This window comes from Canis lupus, chromosome 1, assembly GCF_011100685.1.
Source record: "Canis lupus familiaris isolate Mischka breed German Shepherd chromosome 1, alternate assembly UU_Cfam_GSD_1.0, whole genome shotgun sequence".
Taxonomy (NCBI): Eukaryota; Metazoa; Chordata; class Mammalia; order Carnivora; family Canidae; genus Canis; species Canis lupus.
The window spans coordinates 57,472,966-57,488,732 of NC_049222.1; the positions used below are offsets into that span (position 1 = coordinate 57,472,966).

Below are 15,767 nucleotides of genomic sequence, written 5' to 3' on the forward strand. Positions count from 1 at the left end.
TGACTTGTTGCTGATTGAGTAAGAACTGGGTGTCTCCTTCTCAAATTACAGACTGATACATTATACTTCCACATCCCCTTTCCCTCTGTCTGCTTATTTGCCATAGCCACTGTTGGTCAACCACTGGTCATGTCCAGCTGAAGTTCTGGAAGGTTTATCAGAATGAAGAAGTACAACCTGGACAGAATTTTTTTTAATATGCAACCAACAGAATAAACAAAGCTTGGCTCTCTTTTTAAAGAAGAAAATGTTTGTCCCACTAAGTTTCTGGGGTTGAGAGGTTACCTTCATCACGGACTTCAGTGTTAATGAGGAGGATTTAATTAGCCTCCAAGGCTGTGAAATATAGCAATCACTCAGAGTCTACAGTCCCACCCGACAGGCCCTTAACAGTGAATAATATTATCTCTTTCGATGTTGACTGTGTTAGTTAATATTTAGTAGCTCTTGATGAAAGTGGCCTCTTTGGTTACAAGAGTTTTAATGTCGTTCTCTCACTTCATGCATCTGGTTTTCCATATTTCTACTTTAGTCCTTCATAAACAGAGAGTAAAGGGAACTTTCCACTTATTCATAATAGCCCATTCCAAATGCTAAAGAGATCCAAGCTTCTAGTAACTAACGGATGAGCTTAAGGGATGACAATTGTGAGAAGACAATAAGCAAGTATGTAGGCTGTTGAGGGGAGTATTTCTGATTCCCGCAACTTTACTGAATAGGAACCACAGTAGGTCTTCCCTGTAAATGGCTCAGGTAGCAATCTGGTGATGTTGTTTGAATAGCAATAAACTCTCTCTCTGACCGGAATTTTTCTTCCCTTTTGGCTTTGCCAAGACAATTAAAAAAAAAAATCTCTGCATTATTCAAGGTTTAGGGTTTATTTTTTTTTTTTTTTTTTTTTTTTTTTTTTTTTTTTTTTTTTTTTTTTATTTATGATAGTCACACACACACACACAGAGAGAGAGAGAGAGGCAGAGACACAGGCAGAGGGAGAGGCAGGCTCCATGCACTGGGAGCCCGATGTGGGATTCGATCCTGGGTCTCCAGGATCGCGCCCTGGGCCAAAGGCAGGCGCCAAACCGCTGCGCCACCCAGGGATCCCTAGGTTTAGGGTTTAGAGTGAAGGCTTTTATGAAATAAAAATGTGGTGTAACTCTGTAGTTACACTGTGCAACTTCCACAAAGACATTATTAGAAAGACTCAGCTTCACACCAAGAGAGTGAAAATATACTTGGAAGCCAGAGGACGGTGTGCAACCTTTCTGGAGTATGAAATCTTTACATAGAAACTTTTCTGTTTTTATGGGTCACCATTCAGCATTTCATTGATCTCGGATGGTCTTTCTTACCTTTTCCTTTCTCCTTCTCTATTAAACTGAATCCTCCCCCTTAACTCTTTGTGTCTAAGCTCAAGGAGACCCTAGGTCTTTGGGAATTTGTGCTGTACATTAGAGTAGCCACTAGCTGCTTGTGGCTATTGAACACTTAAAATATGATGTGTGACTGAGGAAATGAATTTTTAATTGAAGTTCATTTAAATTTAAAAATTGAAGCTATTAAACAACACCAAACACAGATTTGTTGTTTTGGTAGGACTACTGGAAGCTTTGAACATTTAGCATTGAATTGAGATGTGCTAAAAGTATGAAATACACAGTACAGTTTAAAGACATTTCAAGCAAGGATGTGATGTAAAAGATGTAAATGGCCTCAATACTTTTTATATTGACTAAATGTTGAAATAATAATACTTTGGATAATTAGTCCACTTATAAAATGTTGGATACATAGTGTAAATAAAGTATATTATTAAAATTGGTGTTCCCTACTCCTTTTGACCTTTTTTAAAAAGAATTTATTTATTTATTTATTTATTTATTTATTTATTTATTTAAGAGAGAGAGAGAGCAGGGGGAGGCAGAGGGAGAGAAAGAGAATCATCAGAAGGTTCAGTGCTGAGCATGGACCAAGGATCAATCCCACGAGATCCTTGAGAGATCATGACATGAGCCAAACCAAAAGCTGGATGCTCAACCAACTGAACTACCCAGGCATCCCTCCTTCTTACTTTTTGAGTGTGGCTATTAGAAAATTTATATATGTGGCTCTACTTCTAACAGTATTTTTAGATTCTTAACTTTCCTCAGGATAGAGCACCTCGTGAATACAGTAGTCTCTCCTCACGTGCAAGTTTTGCTTTCCAGTCAACCACAGTCTGAAAGCAGATGATTCTCCTTCTGACTTCTGGTCAGAAGGTCCATAGTAACCTAACTCTCCATCGACAATGCCTCCATCAGTCACTTCATGTTATCTCATCATATAGGCATTTTATCATCACACATCATCACAGAAAGGTGAGTATAGTACAGTAAGATATTTTGAAAAAGAGAAATCCGACATTTATATAACTTTTATTATAGTATGTTGTTATTGTTTTATTTTGTTATTATTATTATAAATCTCTTACTGTGCCTAATTTATAAATTAAACTTTATTGCAGCTATGTATATATAGGAAAAACATAGTATATATAGGGTTTAGTACTATCTGTGGCTTCAGGCATCCACTGGGGGTCTTGGAACATATCCTCTGTGGATAAGGGAGGACTATTCTCTCAGTTAAATAGGTCACTGTTCATACCACAAATTCAATCCCAAAGACTGGTGTCTCCCACTCTAAGATGAGGGGAAGAAAGAGGAAGGAGAACAAGCCTTATCCCAAAACCCTCACCAGTTCTGACACTCCACATCATTGAGAGCATCAGATTCACCTGTCCTCAGGTGGGTGGGCAATGAAGACAGAGCGCCAAGGCAGTTTGGATGGCTGGGTCAGGAAAGAAAGGAGAGCACGATATAGTCAGGTTAGAGAATATTCCAGAGCATGGAACTTTTACAAAAGGTTAGTTGGGTACTGATTTAAGAGGAAGGCCCTTAGACATGAGTATTTTGGGTTCCTGGAGGGGTGAGTGTACTATAAAGGAGAAAGAGGAACAGAAGATGGAAATATCCCAAAAAGAAGTTTTGGGATGAATGGCAGGCAAACATTCTTCTGGAGGCATCAGTTTAAAATACATGGCATTGTGATATCCCTTCTGACGTCAGGTAGTAGTCTTCTTCGAGACTCTACTCTTGGTCTTCTGTGGAACTGGTTTGAAGTTCCCTCCATGGTTGCTGCAACTGCCCCAGTGATGCTATTTGGTTCTTAATACCAACCTCGATGTCCTTTTGAAGAGATAGCTGAGTAGGTAGGGAACAAATAATTTCCTAATGTCTTCAAAATCCAAAAATATGGAATTTCAGTGGTTCCTGATGTCATTTAAAGCCATTTATATAATTAGATATTTATCACATTCAATGGTGTCATTGTATAGATGAGAGAGAGCACGTAATCTTTTATGTGCCTGGCCCGAGATGAGCCATTAGTTAGGATCAGCTGAATCCACTAGAAATAGACCTGGGACTGTCTCTTCAGGCTCCTGAGTCCTTGTTGAGGTCTACCACGATCATATCCTTTATGCTAGTTTTAACTGATGGACCCACACTAATTCTAATGTACTTGGAATTTCAGTTTTCTGCAGAGTCCAGTAGATCCTGGACTGCCATAGAGGCTACCTGCGTATGCTGATGGTCTGGTAAAGATTATTGTTTATTTAATCCAGTACATTTTAAATTTTAAATATGTTCTGGTCACAAACTATGCTTTGTAAGGTTTTTTAGGGAATAAAAAATGATAGCAGAAATTCTAACTGAATAAGCTTTGGGGTAAGAAAGTATTTTCAAAAAATATTATTTACCTCTCATTTTAGAGGTTTCCTGGCCTGCCCATCAGCAATGTTTCATAAGAAAAGGAAGACATTTGGTCAATATTATCTAAAATTTACATGAATTAAAATTAAATACTATTTTAAAATATTTCAGAATTAGCATACAAATAAACAGCTTGCCTTGGTAGTTATAAATCAAGGGAGAGCAGCTTTAGGAGGCTGAAGTGATAACCCGAGCCAATATATAAGAGAAATCATATCCATAGTTACTCAAAAATATGGAAAAGTGTTATAAATGGCACTATTTCTATAGAGAATGTAATATATGGTATCTAGAAGTTGTCTACATATAGTGAACTCTATATTGTATCATTTCATCTATTTTTCCAATAAGAATGGATAAATATACCAACTGTGCAGTTGGTATGCTTTGTTTTTCATTATCATAAATAAATGAAATAAGTGGACTCTGTTAGGATGCACATATGATATGTGGAATTCATGTATGCTATCTTATTTGTATATGAAATCTTATGGAAATAAGATTGAAAACGTGTAATCTATAAGCAAAGGAAAAAAAACAGCCTTAAATCCTAGTGCTCTGCACTTCAAATTTCTGACTGATATATAAACCATTTAAAGCCCATGCCATTATTAAACAATTCAAAATTTCTATGGCTCTATATATTTAGATAATATTACTCCTCAACTGGCCACCCTGTGGCATTTTGCATGCAATTCTTCATTTTTTCCGTCTGTATTTTTTCTCATCTAGCTTTTTCAGAAATGTTATTCCTATTTCTGTCACACGGTCGCCTTTCAGTGTGTCTTGCAAGAATGTAACATCAGCAGCCAAATGAACCTAGGAAAGGGAAAAAATAAAAAATAAACCAGGCCTGCATCATTTAATTTTTTAAAACAAACAAACAAACAAAAACAACCTCTCTAAATTTGTCTCTGCTTTCAGCTTTACTTACCCTAGAAGGGGCTGACTTTCCTTTAGGAATGATAAAAAAGAGCTTGCTCTGAGAGATGAAGGGCCCTTTGCAATGTGTCCTCCAGACACGTTCTGACCCAGTGGCAGCTCTGTGGTGTGAGTCCACAGAGAGAAGGGGGGCCCAGGCCGGGCCCAACCTGAATGCCTCTGGGGGCAAGCCCAGAGAGATGAGCCCACTCTTGCTCACAGCGCAGAGCTGAACTATGGGTCCATCTCAAGAAGAACACAAATTCCCAACTGAAAGATAGCCTTGATCCAATGTGCCTTGTCAGACAGAATTTCTGAGGATAAATGGATTCTTAAACAATTTCTTTCCCAGTGACTTGCAATCAATCATTCTGTCATCAGCTAAATAACATAATCATTTGTCCTAACAACATTTAGGAATCACTTATGGCTTTGAGAGCTTTGAAAAAGCATCAGCTAAATAAATTATAAATATAAAATTAATGATAGAAATTACAGACATGAATATTTGATATCCAGCCCTTCTTTCCCTCTGTAAAGCATTTCCCACTTCCCATACATTGACGTAATCCCACAGGGTTTACTTCCCTATTCATTAAAATGCATTCACATAAGAGCAGCATATTGCTACCTACTACCCTCAGTAGAGTGTCTGTTCAGCTATTTTACGTCATTGGGATAAGTAAGATAACTAAGCAAAAGTACTTGGTTGGTAAAACAAATAATAATTATAAGTGATAAAACCTGAGTTTAATAGGCAATTGAAATACAGAAGTTATATTTACTGTCATTTCCCCCCACTCCATGAGATCTTTTTTGTTTTTTGTCAAAATTTAACAGAAGGTCAATTAAAATGAACAAGGAGGCTATGTTGAAGCTATTTGGATATTGGAGGCCGCATGAGGTCTGATATGTTTGTCATATAGCACATAGAATCAACTGTTATCAATGAAAGCTGGAGAATTCTTTATCCTATTTTTGCCTTTGTTTTATGGATCATCCCTTTGCTTATAAGGGAATATTTCCCTTCCCCTTTCTTGAGATTTCTGGATTATAAGGCAATCTTTAAAAATTGGTAGGATAGAAACATGCAAGATCTATGTGAATAAAACATGATTTCAATTCTTGTATTCTGTTGGATTCCCTGTTATTATGTCCTTCCTCTAATTATCAGCAGTAATTGAAAAATTACATGAATGTCTCATTATTGGGTGGGTCAACACATGTCGAGTCTTTGGCTACTCTCTGGTCCCACCACTCTTAATAACTAAGCTTCTGGAAAAATGAGACATTGTGGACTGTTACCTCTTTCTAAGCTGCCTTTGGCTCTACAGTCTTTGACAGATGGTGTTCTTCTTCCTTCACTTTCCCAAACCAGCTTTTACTAAGGTCCTTCCTGACATTTGGGTCCCTGCCTGTTTTGAATATTTCTCAGGTCTTGTTTTGCTTCACCTCTCTGCTGTCCTTGATCTTGTGACTCTATCCCTTTTCTTGAAATATTCTCCTCCTTTGTTTCTGACTCCATTCTGTCCTTGCATTTTTCTCACCTTTGATTACTCCTTCTTGGTACCCTTTGCAGCCTTTGTATTCTCTCTTCAACTTACTCATTACGTGTTATCACTTCCTAGGGTTCCACCTGTGACTCCTTTTCCTTCTTCCTCTATACACTCCCTACACGCTTTTGACAGTCCCAAAACCTCCTCAGCCCACATCTCTCTGTGGCTTCCAGACATGTGTAATAGCTGCTTATTGGATATCATCACTTGCCTGTGTGTTAGAGGCCTCAAACCTAGAACCTCCCAAGCTGAACTCCTCACTTTGTGTCTCCTAACCCCACTGTACTTGGTTTACTCTCTTGGTCAATAGTACAACCATCCTTACAGGTTGCTCAGAACCCTGAATAATTCCTGACTCTTCTTCCCAATCTTGTCTCTTTCAGTCAACTGATATCCTAGTCTTCAGTCTAATTAATTACTATTCTGCTTTCTTAATGTTGTTCAAATCCATTCCTACTGTCAGGGCTTTATTCTGGTTTTTCTTGACGTTACCATCAACAACTTCCCAACTGCCCTCTTCTTCCCTCCAGCATCCTACTCTACTGTACACTTCTGCTTTGACGACAAAGGAATGAAATTTCTAAACCACAAATCTCAAAATATCATTCCCTTGTTTATCAACCTCTAATAGGTCTTTGCGGCTTTCGTTACAAAAGCCTAATTCCCAACTTGGGTCATATTAATGCTCCCACCACTTTCTAAAAGTCAGGCCTCTGTGAAGAAGTTAAACCTCCTTTTTCCTGACATTATCTCCCTCAATCTACATGCCATCCATACTGAACTAATTCAAGTTCCTTGTTCCTTTTTTTAAATATATATATATATGTATATATATATATATATACATATATATATATAATTATATCACACCTACAATCACATTCAAAGGAAAACTAAACTGAACCCTAATAGGAATACATTTAAAACCCAGAAGTCTTTTGAATATTTATAAAAACAGAAGGCCTGTAACAGTCTTACTAGTTTAAAAAGGCTGACTTCCTCACACACTATTGAAAGGAAGGTTCCTTGCTCCTTGCATGAAACATTCTTTTCGTGCCTTTGAACATGGTACTCATTTTACCTGGAAATGATTTTCCCCTGCTCTCCTCATCCTAAGGCCTTCCTTCCCCTAATTCTTATTTATCCTTCACATGCTAGCCCAGAGTTTCTCTAGGAAGTCATCTGTGCCCCACCACCCACGCCAACCCAGCCATCATCGACACTTCTTTACACATCTGACTTCTCTGCTGCACAGAAACTCTCAAAGGGCAGCAACTATGTCTTACTCATCTTGTATGCTCAGTGCCTTTGAACAGATGCTGATTACTGTCTTTGTTAAGTCGATGAATAGTCAGGTATGGAAGCCAGTCTCCAAAACAGATCACAATGATCTCCGCCTCCTGTTATTCACACCCTTGGGTAGTTCCCTCCCACAGTATACCAGGCTTGGCAGCACCTGCTGTGACTAGATCTACCAAGGGGCCCATGTGGCAAGGAATTTCATGGAGCCTCTAGCCCACTGTCAGCAATGCATTGAGGCCATGTGAGTAAGTGTGGAGGTGGATTCTCTAGCCTCAGTCAAGTCTCCACCACTGCAGCCATGACCAACGGCTGGACTGCATGGATATTAGGCTCTGAAAGGCTCTTAGCCACAACCTACATAGCAAGACTCCCAGATTTCTGATTCTTAGAAACTGTGTGAGATAATAAATATTTGTTGTTTTAAGCAGTTGTATTGGGGGGTAATTTGTTACACAGCACTAGATAACGAATATACCTGGCAAAATGAAATATGTGATTTACCATTTCCAGGGCACCTCTGATAATCCCACAGAGTAAATTGCAGTAGCACAGAGAGGATCGCCCGGCAGGGAGCTCTTCCACAAACTCCACCAGCGGATTCTTGTCTAGGATCAGGGAAAATTCAGTTCTGCTTGAATTGTTACAGGTCACACTGGGTGTAATCCCCAAGTACATCTTAAAGGCAACCTAATAAAGAGGAAAAAAACCCTACTAGAACTTGGTCAGGAAGAAATATCCATTAGCAGAGGACCCAAATATTCTCTTCCAGGTGGTCCACACAATGGTTAAGCATGTGGAGTTTGTAGTCAGAAAGTCTGGGTTCAGACTTTGGAATACTCAGCTTTGGAATGCACTGACCCTGAGACCTGTACAAGTCTTAAACCCTTTTGTTTTTATGGAATATCTTAAGGGACTAGTTTTCCGTGGAAACAATATGCTTTGCGAAACAGAGTTAAGTATTATTTCTCAAAAAATCGTTTTCCAAAATAAATACTGTGCAAGAAGGTAAGAAATTAAAATATTAGTCATTATTAGGGTCGAAGATAGGGGTGGGCATGAGGGCAAAGGCAGAGATACTAATCGAGAGGTTGCTCTCATCGCCTGGGAAAGAAACGGTGAGGACCATTCTCATTTTGTCTGTCACTCAAAATTCAAATGCTCCCTAAACTTTTCCATATAAATTTCAAATAGCCCAAATCCTAAAATTCGGCTCACATCTCTGACACTCGTCAGCTCCAGGGGATCCAAAATGCATCTTTCAGATCTTAAGGCAAAATAGCGAAACGTCTTAAGCTGCAAAGGAAAAGCCTGCATGAAATTCCACAATCGGAGACTTGGCTCCCAGTGAATTGGCTGAAACCTATTTCTGCTCATGCTGATTCCTCTGGCTGGAAAATTCCTAGACTGCTATTTATATGATTGAGAATCCAAGCCACGTGAAAATAACGTCAAATGGGAGCGGGGCACTTTGAATTTAACTCGGATCCTCAGTGTTTGGGCCCCGGTTCCACGGCGTGAAATCCCACCAGTAGGAGGCATTATCTGAACACGGTTGGGAAAGACTCATTCCTAGGGCATGACATTGTTTCCTTATCTGGCTGGAGTCAGTCTGGAGAACAGTCTGGACTGTTGTTCGTAGTGAAGAAGGAGCTCCACCCTCGGCCACTGCCCCGGCTGCTCTGCCCATAAGTAAGGCCGAGCGGGTTCCCCTTGCCGGGCCCTTCAGCATGGATGCTTTTCAGGGGATTTTAAAATTCTTCCTCAACCAGAAGACTGTTATCGGCTACAGCTTTATGGCTCTGCTGACCGTGGGCAGTGAGCGGCTCTTTTCCCTTGTGGCCTTTAAGTGTCCCTGCAGCAAGGAGAACGTGGCCTATGGGCTGGTGTTCCTGGTCGCCCCTGCCTGGGTGTTGCTGATCCTGGGATTTTTCCTGAACAGCAGGTCGTGGAGGCTCTTCACAGGCTGCTGTGTGAACCCCAGGAAAATCTTCCCCAAAGGCCACAGTTGCCGCTTCTTCCATGTCCTGGGCCAGATCACGCTGAGTTCCCTGGTGGCTCCGATGATGTGGCTCTCCGTGGCTCTGCTCAATGGGACTTTTTATGAATGTGCCATGAGCGGGACCAAAAGCTCGAAACTCCTGGGCCTGATCTGCAAGGACAAGCCCCGGGAGTGCTGGGATGAGCTGCACAAAGTCTCTTGTGGCAAAACCAGCCTGACAGCCGCGGACAGCGAAGAACTGAAGCTGTCCCTGCAAGCCCAGTCCCAGGTAAGAAAGGACAGGCTGCTCTTTCCCCCCCGCAGGAGCTCCAAGGACTCTCGCTCCGTCCTCCTTCCAGGCACAGCCGAGCCGCAATCCTGCGGGCACGTTGTGACACTAAATGAAAACTGGGACATGACGCAGCCTGCACACCATCTCCGGAAAAGCTATTTTGGAGGTTGGTGGCTCCGTGAAATTGCTGATTGGATTGTGTCTTTTCCACTTCCGAAAAGAAACTGTCCCCTGGGGGGAGCAGATGTAAATACTTAAGTGCTTTGAGAACCACCTCTTGGGGTTGACTTTGTGAATAATGCACGACACTAACTCATAATTGAGAGTTAATGGCAGAGCTGTGATTAGAAATTGCTGCCTTCTATCAATTATTTATTTTCAAACTGGTTTCTGAGAACCTGTGCATGTGGCACTCGCTTATTAAAATCCAGCCGAACCAAGTGATCTAATATTTTTCAAAGCTGCATGTGATATAATCAGCGCAGAGTTTTCCTCAAACGACTCCTGGCGACTGTTCGTTCTGTGTATGAATATTGTCAAAATTGAGAAAGATTTCCCGCGTAAACGGGGCGTTGGCAGTCTGGACACAGCCATTCGTGGAAAGGGACCATGTTCTCCAGGGAGGTTACGTCCTTTGCTCTTTGCGCTCTCCAGCTACAGAAGCTCTTACAGCAGTTTAGAAGCTCAGGGTTTAACCACAAAACAAAACAAAACAAAAAAATAGAAGCTCAGGGTTTGGGACACTGATTTAACAGAAGGAAACTGTAGCTTTACCTAATGGACACAGGGAAGTAGCTGCTCGCCCTTCCAGGTGCATGAGCACAAATCCAGATGTGAAGCCCTGCCCTGGCCTCGGGAAAAGGCCCAATTCCTACCTGTGAGCAGTAGGATCACATTCCCCAAACCAAAACAACTAATAAGGGTAGATAAACAGAGCCACAATTTGTCAGGAATGCCATTCATTTCAGAATGAACACACCGCAAATGGTATAATTTTACTTTTTCAGCAAGGACTTGCCTTTTCAACAAACTCATCGAGGCAGTCTGGTTTTAAAATCATACTTTCCAAAGCTGACTGGCAGTACAGTCGCACCAGACTTTTTGCACAAACCGAGAAGCTTAAATATGCACCACCACCACCCGCCCCCCGCCAAACAAAATCTTTTCATTAATGCATAAGGCACATCTTAGATAAAAACCTGCCAGGATCCCAAATGTCTTCCTTCTTTTGTTGAAGGAAGGTATTAATTACAAATGTTATGATACAATGAGTGATTTATGATTTATGTCCTCAGGCACCAGACTCTATTCAGTTAGTGCCAGATCCAAACACTTATCACTGTGTGAGCTTTTCTTCTCTAAACACAGGCATAAGGAAGTCATGCGTATCCTGTCATAGCTTAGTCTGGGCACACTACCTGTTTACAGCAGAATAGGAAGGACCTGGGGCTGATTTTCAGCAGAGGATGCAAGCAGGATGTGGACAAGGGGAGCTGTATCAATGGCAGGTGCTGACCACAAGTGGTTCAGCCAGGCAGGAGGAACGATCAATAGTTGGGTATGTGGGTGGGAGTGGAAAAAGTGCCCCATCCAGGGGTGGAGCAAAGAAACAAGAAATCCAGCTGGGTGCCTCTCTATTCTTAAGGAAGTTGAGTGGACTAGTGGCAAGAGTTTGGTCTTAGAGTTGGCTAGCCTTAGGTTTGAATCCTGATTCCACCACTTACCAGTTCTATGACCCAGAGCTAATGGTTTGACCCCTCTGAGCCCCTGTGTCCTCATAGTTGGGAGTCAGAACACCTACTTTGGAGGGTGGCTGGAAGACGTAGAGATAATGGACATACCTGAGCATAAAGCTGCTGACACAAAGTAAGTGTTCTAAATTAATGAGAAAACCACCAGGGTTTGCGAGAGGAGGCTCATGTGGAATGGAACGTATTGAGGGCTGCAGTGGGAGCATCCACCATGTCTGATAGATTCCGAGTACTAGGATTTGAGGAAGAACATGAGGGCTCAGTGCTCAGCACTTGGGTGAGAGCGAGGTGACGCTAAGGCCAAGCAATGTGGGAGGAGGAATCTGTAGTTGATCAAATAGTGTAACTCAGAACTGGCTCAGATACTGAGACGAGACGGCCCAATGGCCTACAGGAGGCCTGGCTCTATGGAAAGAGGAGGGTAGAAGAGGAAGAGGAAGATCTGAAATAGCCAACCACAAGTGATTCGAGGTAAATATGAGGACTTTCATACGATAGGAGCTGTGCCTCATTGGTAAATCATGACAGGAAGACACCCTGAGTTCAGTAATGCTTTTACACAAACATCTATACGTTTGAAAAATAGCAGCCTGTGATAATAGCTAACACTTCCTGAATGCATATGTATGTCTACAGGGACTTATTTTAATTCCCCAATTTCCTCTCTGTGGTGGGTAACTCCCATTTTATGACTGAGGAGATGAGGCACCCATAAGAAATGAGAACACCCAGAGGAAGGGGAAGGTTGAGATTTAAACCCACCTAGCGCCAGTCCAGAGTTGGCATTCCTGTGGAGTCTGGGACCTTCACAATGACTCCACAGTCTGAGCAGAGTGTGGGAACTCCTGATTTAAAGCACTGGAGTGTATTTGTAGTCCTGTTAGGGTCAGAATGGGTTCATTTGTGGATTATTGCTTCTATTTTCAAATAGGCCCATTTGCTGAGAAATACTAAGGGTCATTTAACGAAAATGTCAAGAGAAACTGTGAAAAGGCTCTGTTAGTTGTCCAAATAGGAGATTAATTCCAATTGTGACAAATATAATTAAGAACAAGAGAGTTTAGGAGGTAAGTTGAACTATTTTATTTGCTTTTAAAATTTGGAGGAAAAAAGAAAATGCCAGCTGAACCAGTCTGTCCTCAAAAAGGAATTTGGTTGTTGTTTTTTCTTTTTTCCAATTGCCAAAATTCAGAACCAATAATCCTGAAGGTTTAGAATGACTCTGGTTGTTTGGGGGGTTTTGGGGTTTTTTTTTTTTGTTTTTTTTGTTTTTGTTTGTTTTGTTTTGGCTTTTATACAGCCTTTTCATTCTTTTAGCTTCAGTTTCTCCATTGTATTATGTCTGTCTCACTTTATCATGTATGATGAGTAGTGGGATCTCTCTCAGAGAGGGTCTGTTGTTCTCTGCAAACAACGTAACATGGAAGTCAGTCACTGGCCATGAATATGCACTTATCAATGCCTTAAAATTCCTGGCTGAGAAACTGTTCATTTGCTCCCATGACCACATTCACTCATGCACGGAATTCTTTCCTTTAAAAGCGAATACTACTTGAGGGCTTGGTTTAGCTGATTCTTGGATAATTTCTATTTTTGCCCTTTTCCATTTGTCTGCCTTCTGGTTATTTAGTTGCATACCAGCAATGGGGGTAGGATGGATAATAGGGATTAAGCAAACCTGAACTTTACTTTCACTGTTGAAAAAAAGTATTGTTAAAAAATTAACATGAAGGATTTCACATGAGGCGTGGCCATGACTGTGGTGTTAACTTAGCCAGGCACTTACTTACCGGTAACACCACCTCCGCTGCCTGGGAAGTGGCTTTACTTTTCCGCGTCCTCAATATTTCTTTCTTTCTAAGATTCTAGGATGGTGCCTGATTTGTTCAGCATCTTTCTTCTCTCTGCTCGCCACTTGTTACGCTCGCTGCCGATCTAAAGTTAGCTACCTTCAGCTGAGTTTTTGGAAGACATATGCACAAAAGGAGAAGGAGCAGTTGGAAAATACATTCCTGGAGTACGCCAACAAGCTGAGCGAGAGAAACCTGAAATGCTTTTTTGAAAACAAGAGGCCAGATGTCTTCCCTATGCCCTCCTTTGCGGCCTGGGAGGCTGCTTCAGAGCTGCATTCTTTCCACCAGAGCCGGCAACATTACAGTACCCTGCATAGGGTGGTGGAAGATGGCCTGGAACTTAGCCCTGAGGACGATGAGACCACAATGGTGCTTGTGGGTACTGCCCACAGTGTGTAGTCCATCCACTACTGCAGAACCACAGGGATCGGGATACACTCATTCTGACATTTTGGGCTGCATCCATAGCAACCCGGTGTATCTCTGTGTTTTCTCACATTTAGTGTTTCCTTGAAGACAAGAGCCCAAAGGGAAGCAGCTTTGCAGCTCCCAAGGGCAGGCAGTGTCAAGATATACTCAAACTGATGCCTAGGGACTAGTCAAGGGTTGGGGTTGGGGTTCAGTGGCTTCAAGTTCTAAGATTTTTATGGTTTGAAAGCAAGACTCATACAAGAAGTTTGGCCGCTCTTTGTGAACATTGGTCATGGCATCTGGGGACAGAAGTGGTGACTTGTGAGTAAGCAAGAAACTCTTGCCAGACTGCTGGAGACAGTGGGATCTGTGGTTTCGTCGGAGGAAATCCTTGTCCTGCAAGTCTATTCTACTACCTTTCAAGGACGTATGAAATCCTACCATTTGGAATTCATTTCCTTGGAAGCTGAAGACAGCAGTTCTCACGAATAACACAGTCAAAGGATATGATGCCTAAAATTTAGAGCTTTTTCACATGTTTCCACTGTGCGCTGAAAATATGTCCCTATAGTCAGGGCTGTCTTCTGACTTTTGGGGGCCAGAGGCACTGCTGCCTGCATGAACCCCTTTCTACATTAAAAAAGACACATACACACACATTTATGACTGTATTAATATAAAGACGAATACACTGATATTATGTATTAAAGCATTTTTTGCAACCCAAAAGTTCATTCATTTTCTTCTGATTTTAAAAGAAATTAAAAACACCTTCGTGAGCCCCAAAAATTTCATGGGTCCTTGGTATAGTAGCCATTGTGCTGAAAGGGTTCCTGACTAGAGGTCTGAGGAAACTGTCAAAACTGCTTTTGCAGTTTTATGTTTATCAAAACCAGACGCAAAATGTGCATCTACTATGTAATATACCCATGTTCTTTTAAATATATATATACATACATACACACAGAGTGGAGGGTGGAGGATGTAAAGTTCAGTATATTTGCAACATATGTGATATATTATTTGGATTTTAAACATGGTGTGTGATTAATATGTAACAACTGGCTCTTAAAAAGATTCTGATTTGAAATGTTTGCCAATTTCTATGACACATATTTAAGTTACCAAGGTGAGATCACTGAAGGCAGAGTGAGGAAGAGATGTTAACCACCGGCTCTCTTGAGCCTTTCAGAGAAGGTATTAAAGCTAGTTTTCATTTACATTGATTCTAACCAAAGCAACTTCATTGCATCTTTGGTGCATCTGGGTTTCACTTTAATAAAACCCAGCCATGGTAGTACAGCTCAATGGCTCCAATTGAGAGATGGAGTCTTACCCTTCTCCCCTTGAATCCGGCCTTAGTGAACCCAAAGCACGTAGCAGAAATAAAGCCAGATTTGTGGAACTTTCTGCCTTGTCTCTGGTAATGCTCACCCTGGCAGAAGCCAGTCACCACAAGAAGACCACTTACCTGAAGGTCCAAGTTCTGAAGAAGGCCAAGCTAGCCAAGTGGAGGGAGAAAGAAAGAGAAAGAGAGAGGAGCTGGTCAGCCCCAGCTGTTCCAGTCATGCTAGCTTAGGTGCCAGACGCACGAGTGAAGAAGCCATTTCAACAGCCTCAGTAGACGTGACATGGAAAAGAACCAGGGAACCCAACCAAAAGCCAGAACAAAGACTTCAGGGCTATGGTCCTCGTAAAGCCTTTCCCACCATGCAGATTTTTAGCACCCCTTCTGAGGCTGTGGACATTGCAGGGCACTCTCTACTGTGTCTTCCCTAAATCCCTGACCCAGAAAATCATGAGCTTAAATAAATGTTTGTTGTTTTAAGCCACCAAATTTTGGGTCCCTATGAAGCCATAGATAGCCTAAACCTTAAATATGATAATCAGAATTTAT

At 41.4% G+C, this 15,767-nt stretch overlaps 3 protein-coding genes across 12 annotated transcripts in view; 2 read left to right on the forward strand and 1 right to left on the reverse strand.

Moving 5' to 3' along the window:
• Positions 1-1,873: 1,873 nt before the first annotated feature.
• The window catches only part of TRAPPC3L (trafficking protein particle complex 3 like), a 65,074-nt gene continuing 51,180 nt past the window's right edge, over positions 1,874-15,767 (reverse strand). For 5 of the 7 annotated variants that reach the window (XM_038526627.1, XM_038526625.1, XM_038526626.1 and 2 more), the window contains 3 exons: positions 15,342-15,371; positions 8,087-8,272; positions 1,874-4,625 (listed from right to left, as the gene is read on the reverse strand). In XM_038526627.1, the coding sequence (XP_038382555.1) occupies positions 4,506-4,625; positions 8,087-8,272; positions 15,342-15,371 (336 nt within the window). In that variant the 3' untranslated portion in view covers positions 1,874-4,505. Of the gene's footprint in view, positions 4,626-8,086; positions 8,273-8,800; positions 9,976-15,341; positions 15,372-15,767 lie in introns of those variants that run through there. The other 2 variants (XM_038526629.1, XM_038526628.1) reach the window with 2 other exon arrangements.
• Positions 3,564-15,767, forward strand: part of CALHM4 (calcium homeostasis modulator family member 4) — a 55,053-nt gene continuing 42,849 nt past the window's right edge. For all 3 annotated transcript variants that reach the window (XM_038526617.1, XM_038526616.1, XM_038526618.1), the window contains exon 1: positions 3,564-3,631. The gene's annotated coding sequence lies outside the window, so the exon portion shown is untranslated. The remainder of the gene's footprint in view (positions 3,632-15,767) is intronic.
• On the forward strand, positions 9,114-15,275 carry CALHM5 (calcium homeostasis modulator family member 5). Of its 2 annotated transcripts, none has more exons than XM_038526621.1 (2): positions 9,114-10,021; positions 13,469-13,603. In XM_038526621.1, the coding sequence occupies exons 1-2, from the start codon at positions 9,313-9,315 to the stop codon at positions 13,543-13,545; spliced, it is 786 nt and encodes a 261-aa protein (XP_038382549.1). In that variant the 5' UTR covers positions 9,114-9,312; the 3' UTR covers positions 13,546-13,603. The 2 variants fall into 2 exon arrangements, with proteins under 2 accessions (XP_038382549.1, XP_038382548.1); XM_038526620.1 differs by having other exon boundaries at positions 9,154-9,852; positions 13,469-15,275.

Bases quoted from the DNA above. Each gene is read 5' to 3' on its own strand.
- CALHM5 (XM_038526620.1), top strand. From the start codon at position 9,313: ATGGATGCTTTTCAGGGGATTTTAAAATTCTTCCTCAACCAGAAGACT. The intron at 9,853-13,468 runs GTAAGAAAGGAC...TTTCTTTCTAAG, and splicing joins CCCTGCAAGCCCAGTCCCAG to ATTCTAGGATGGTGCCTGAT.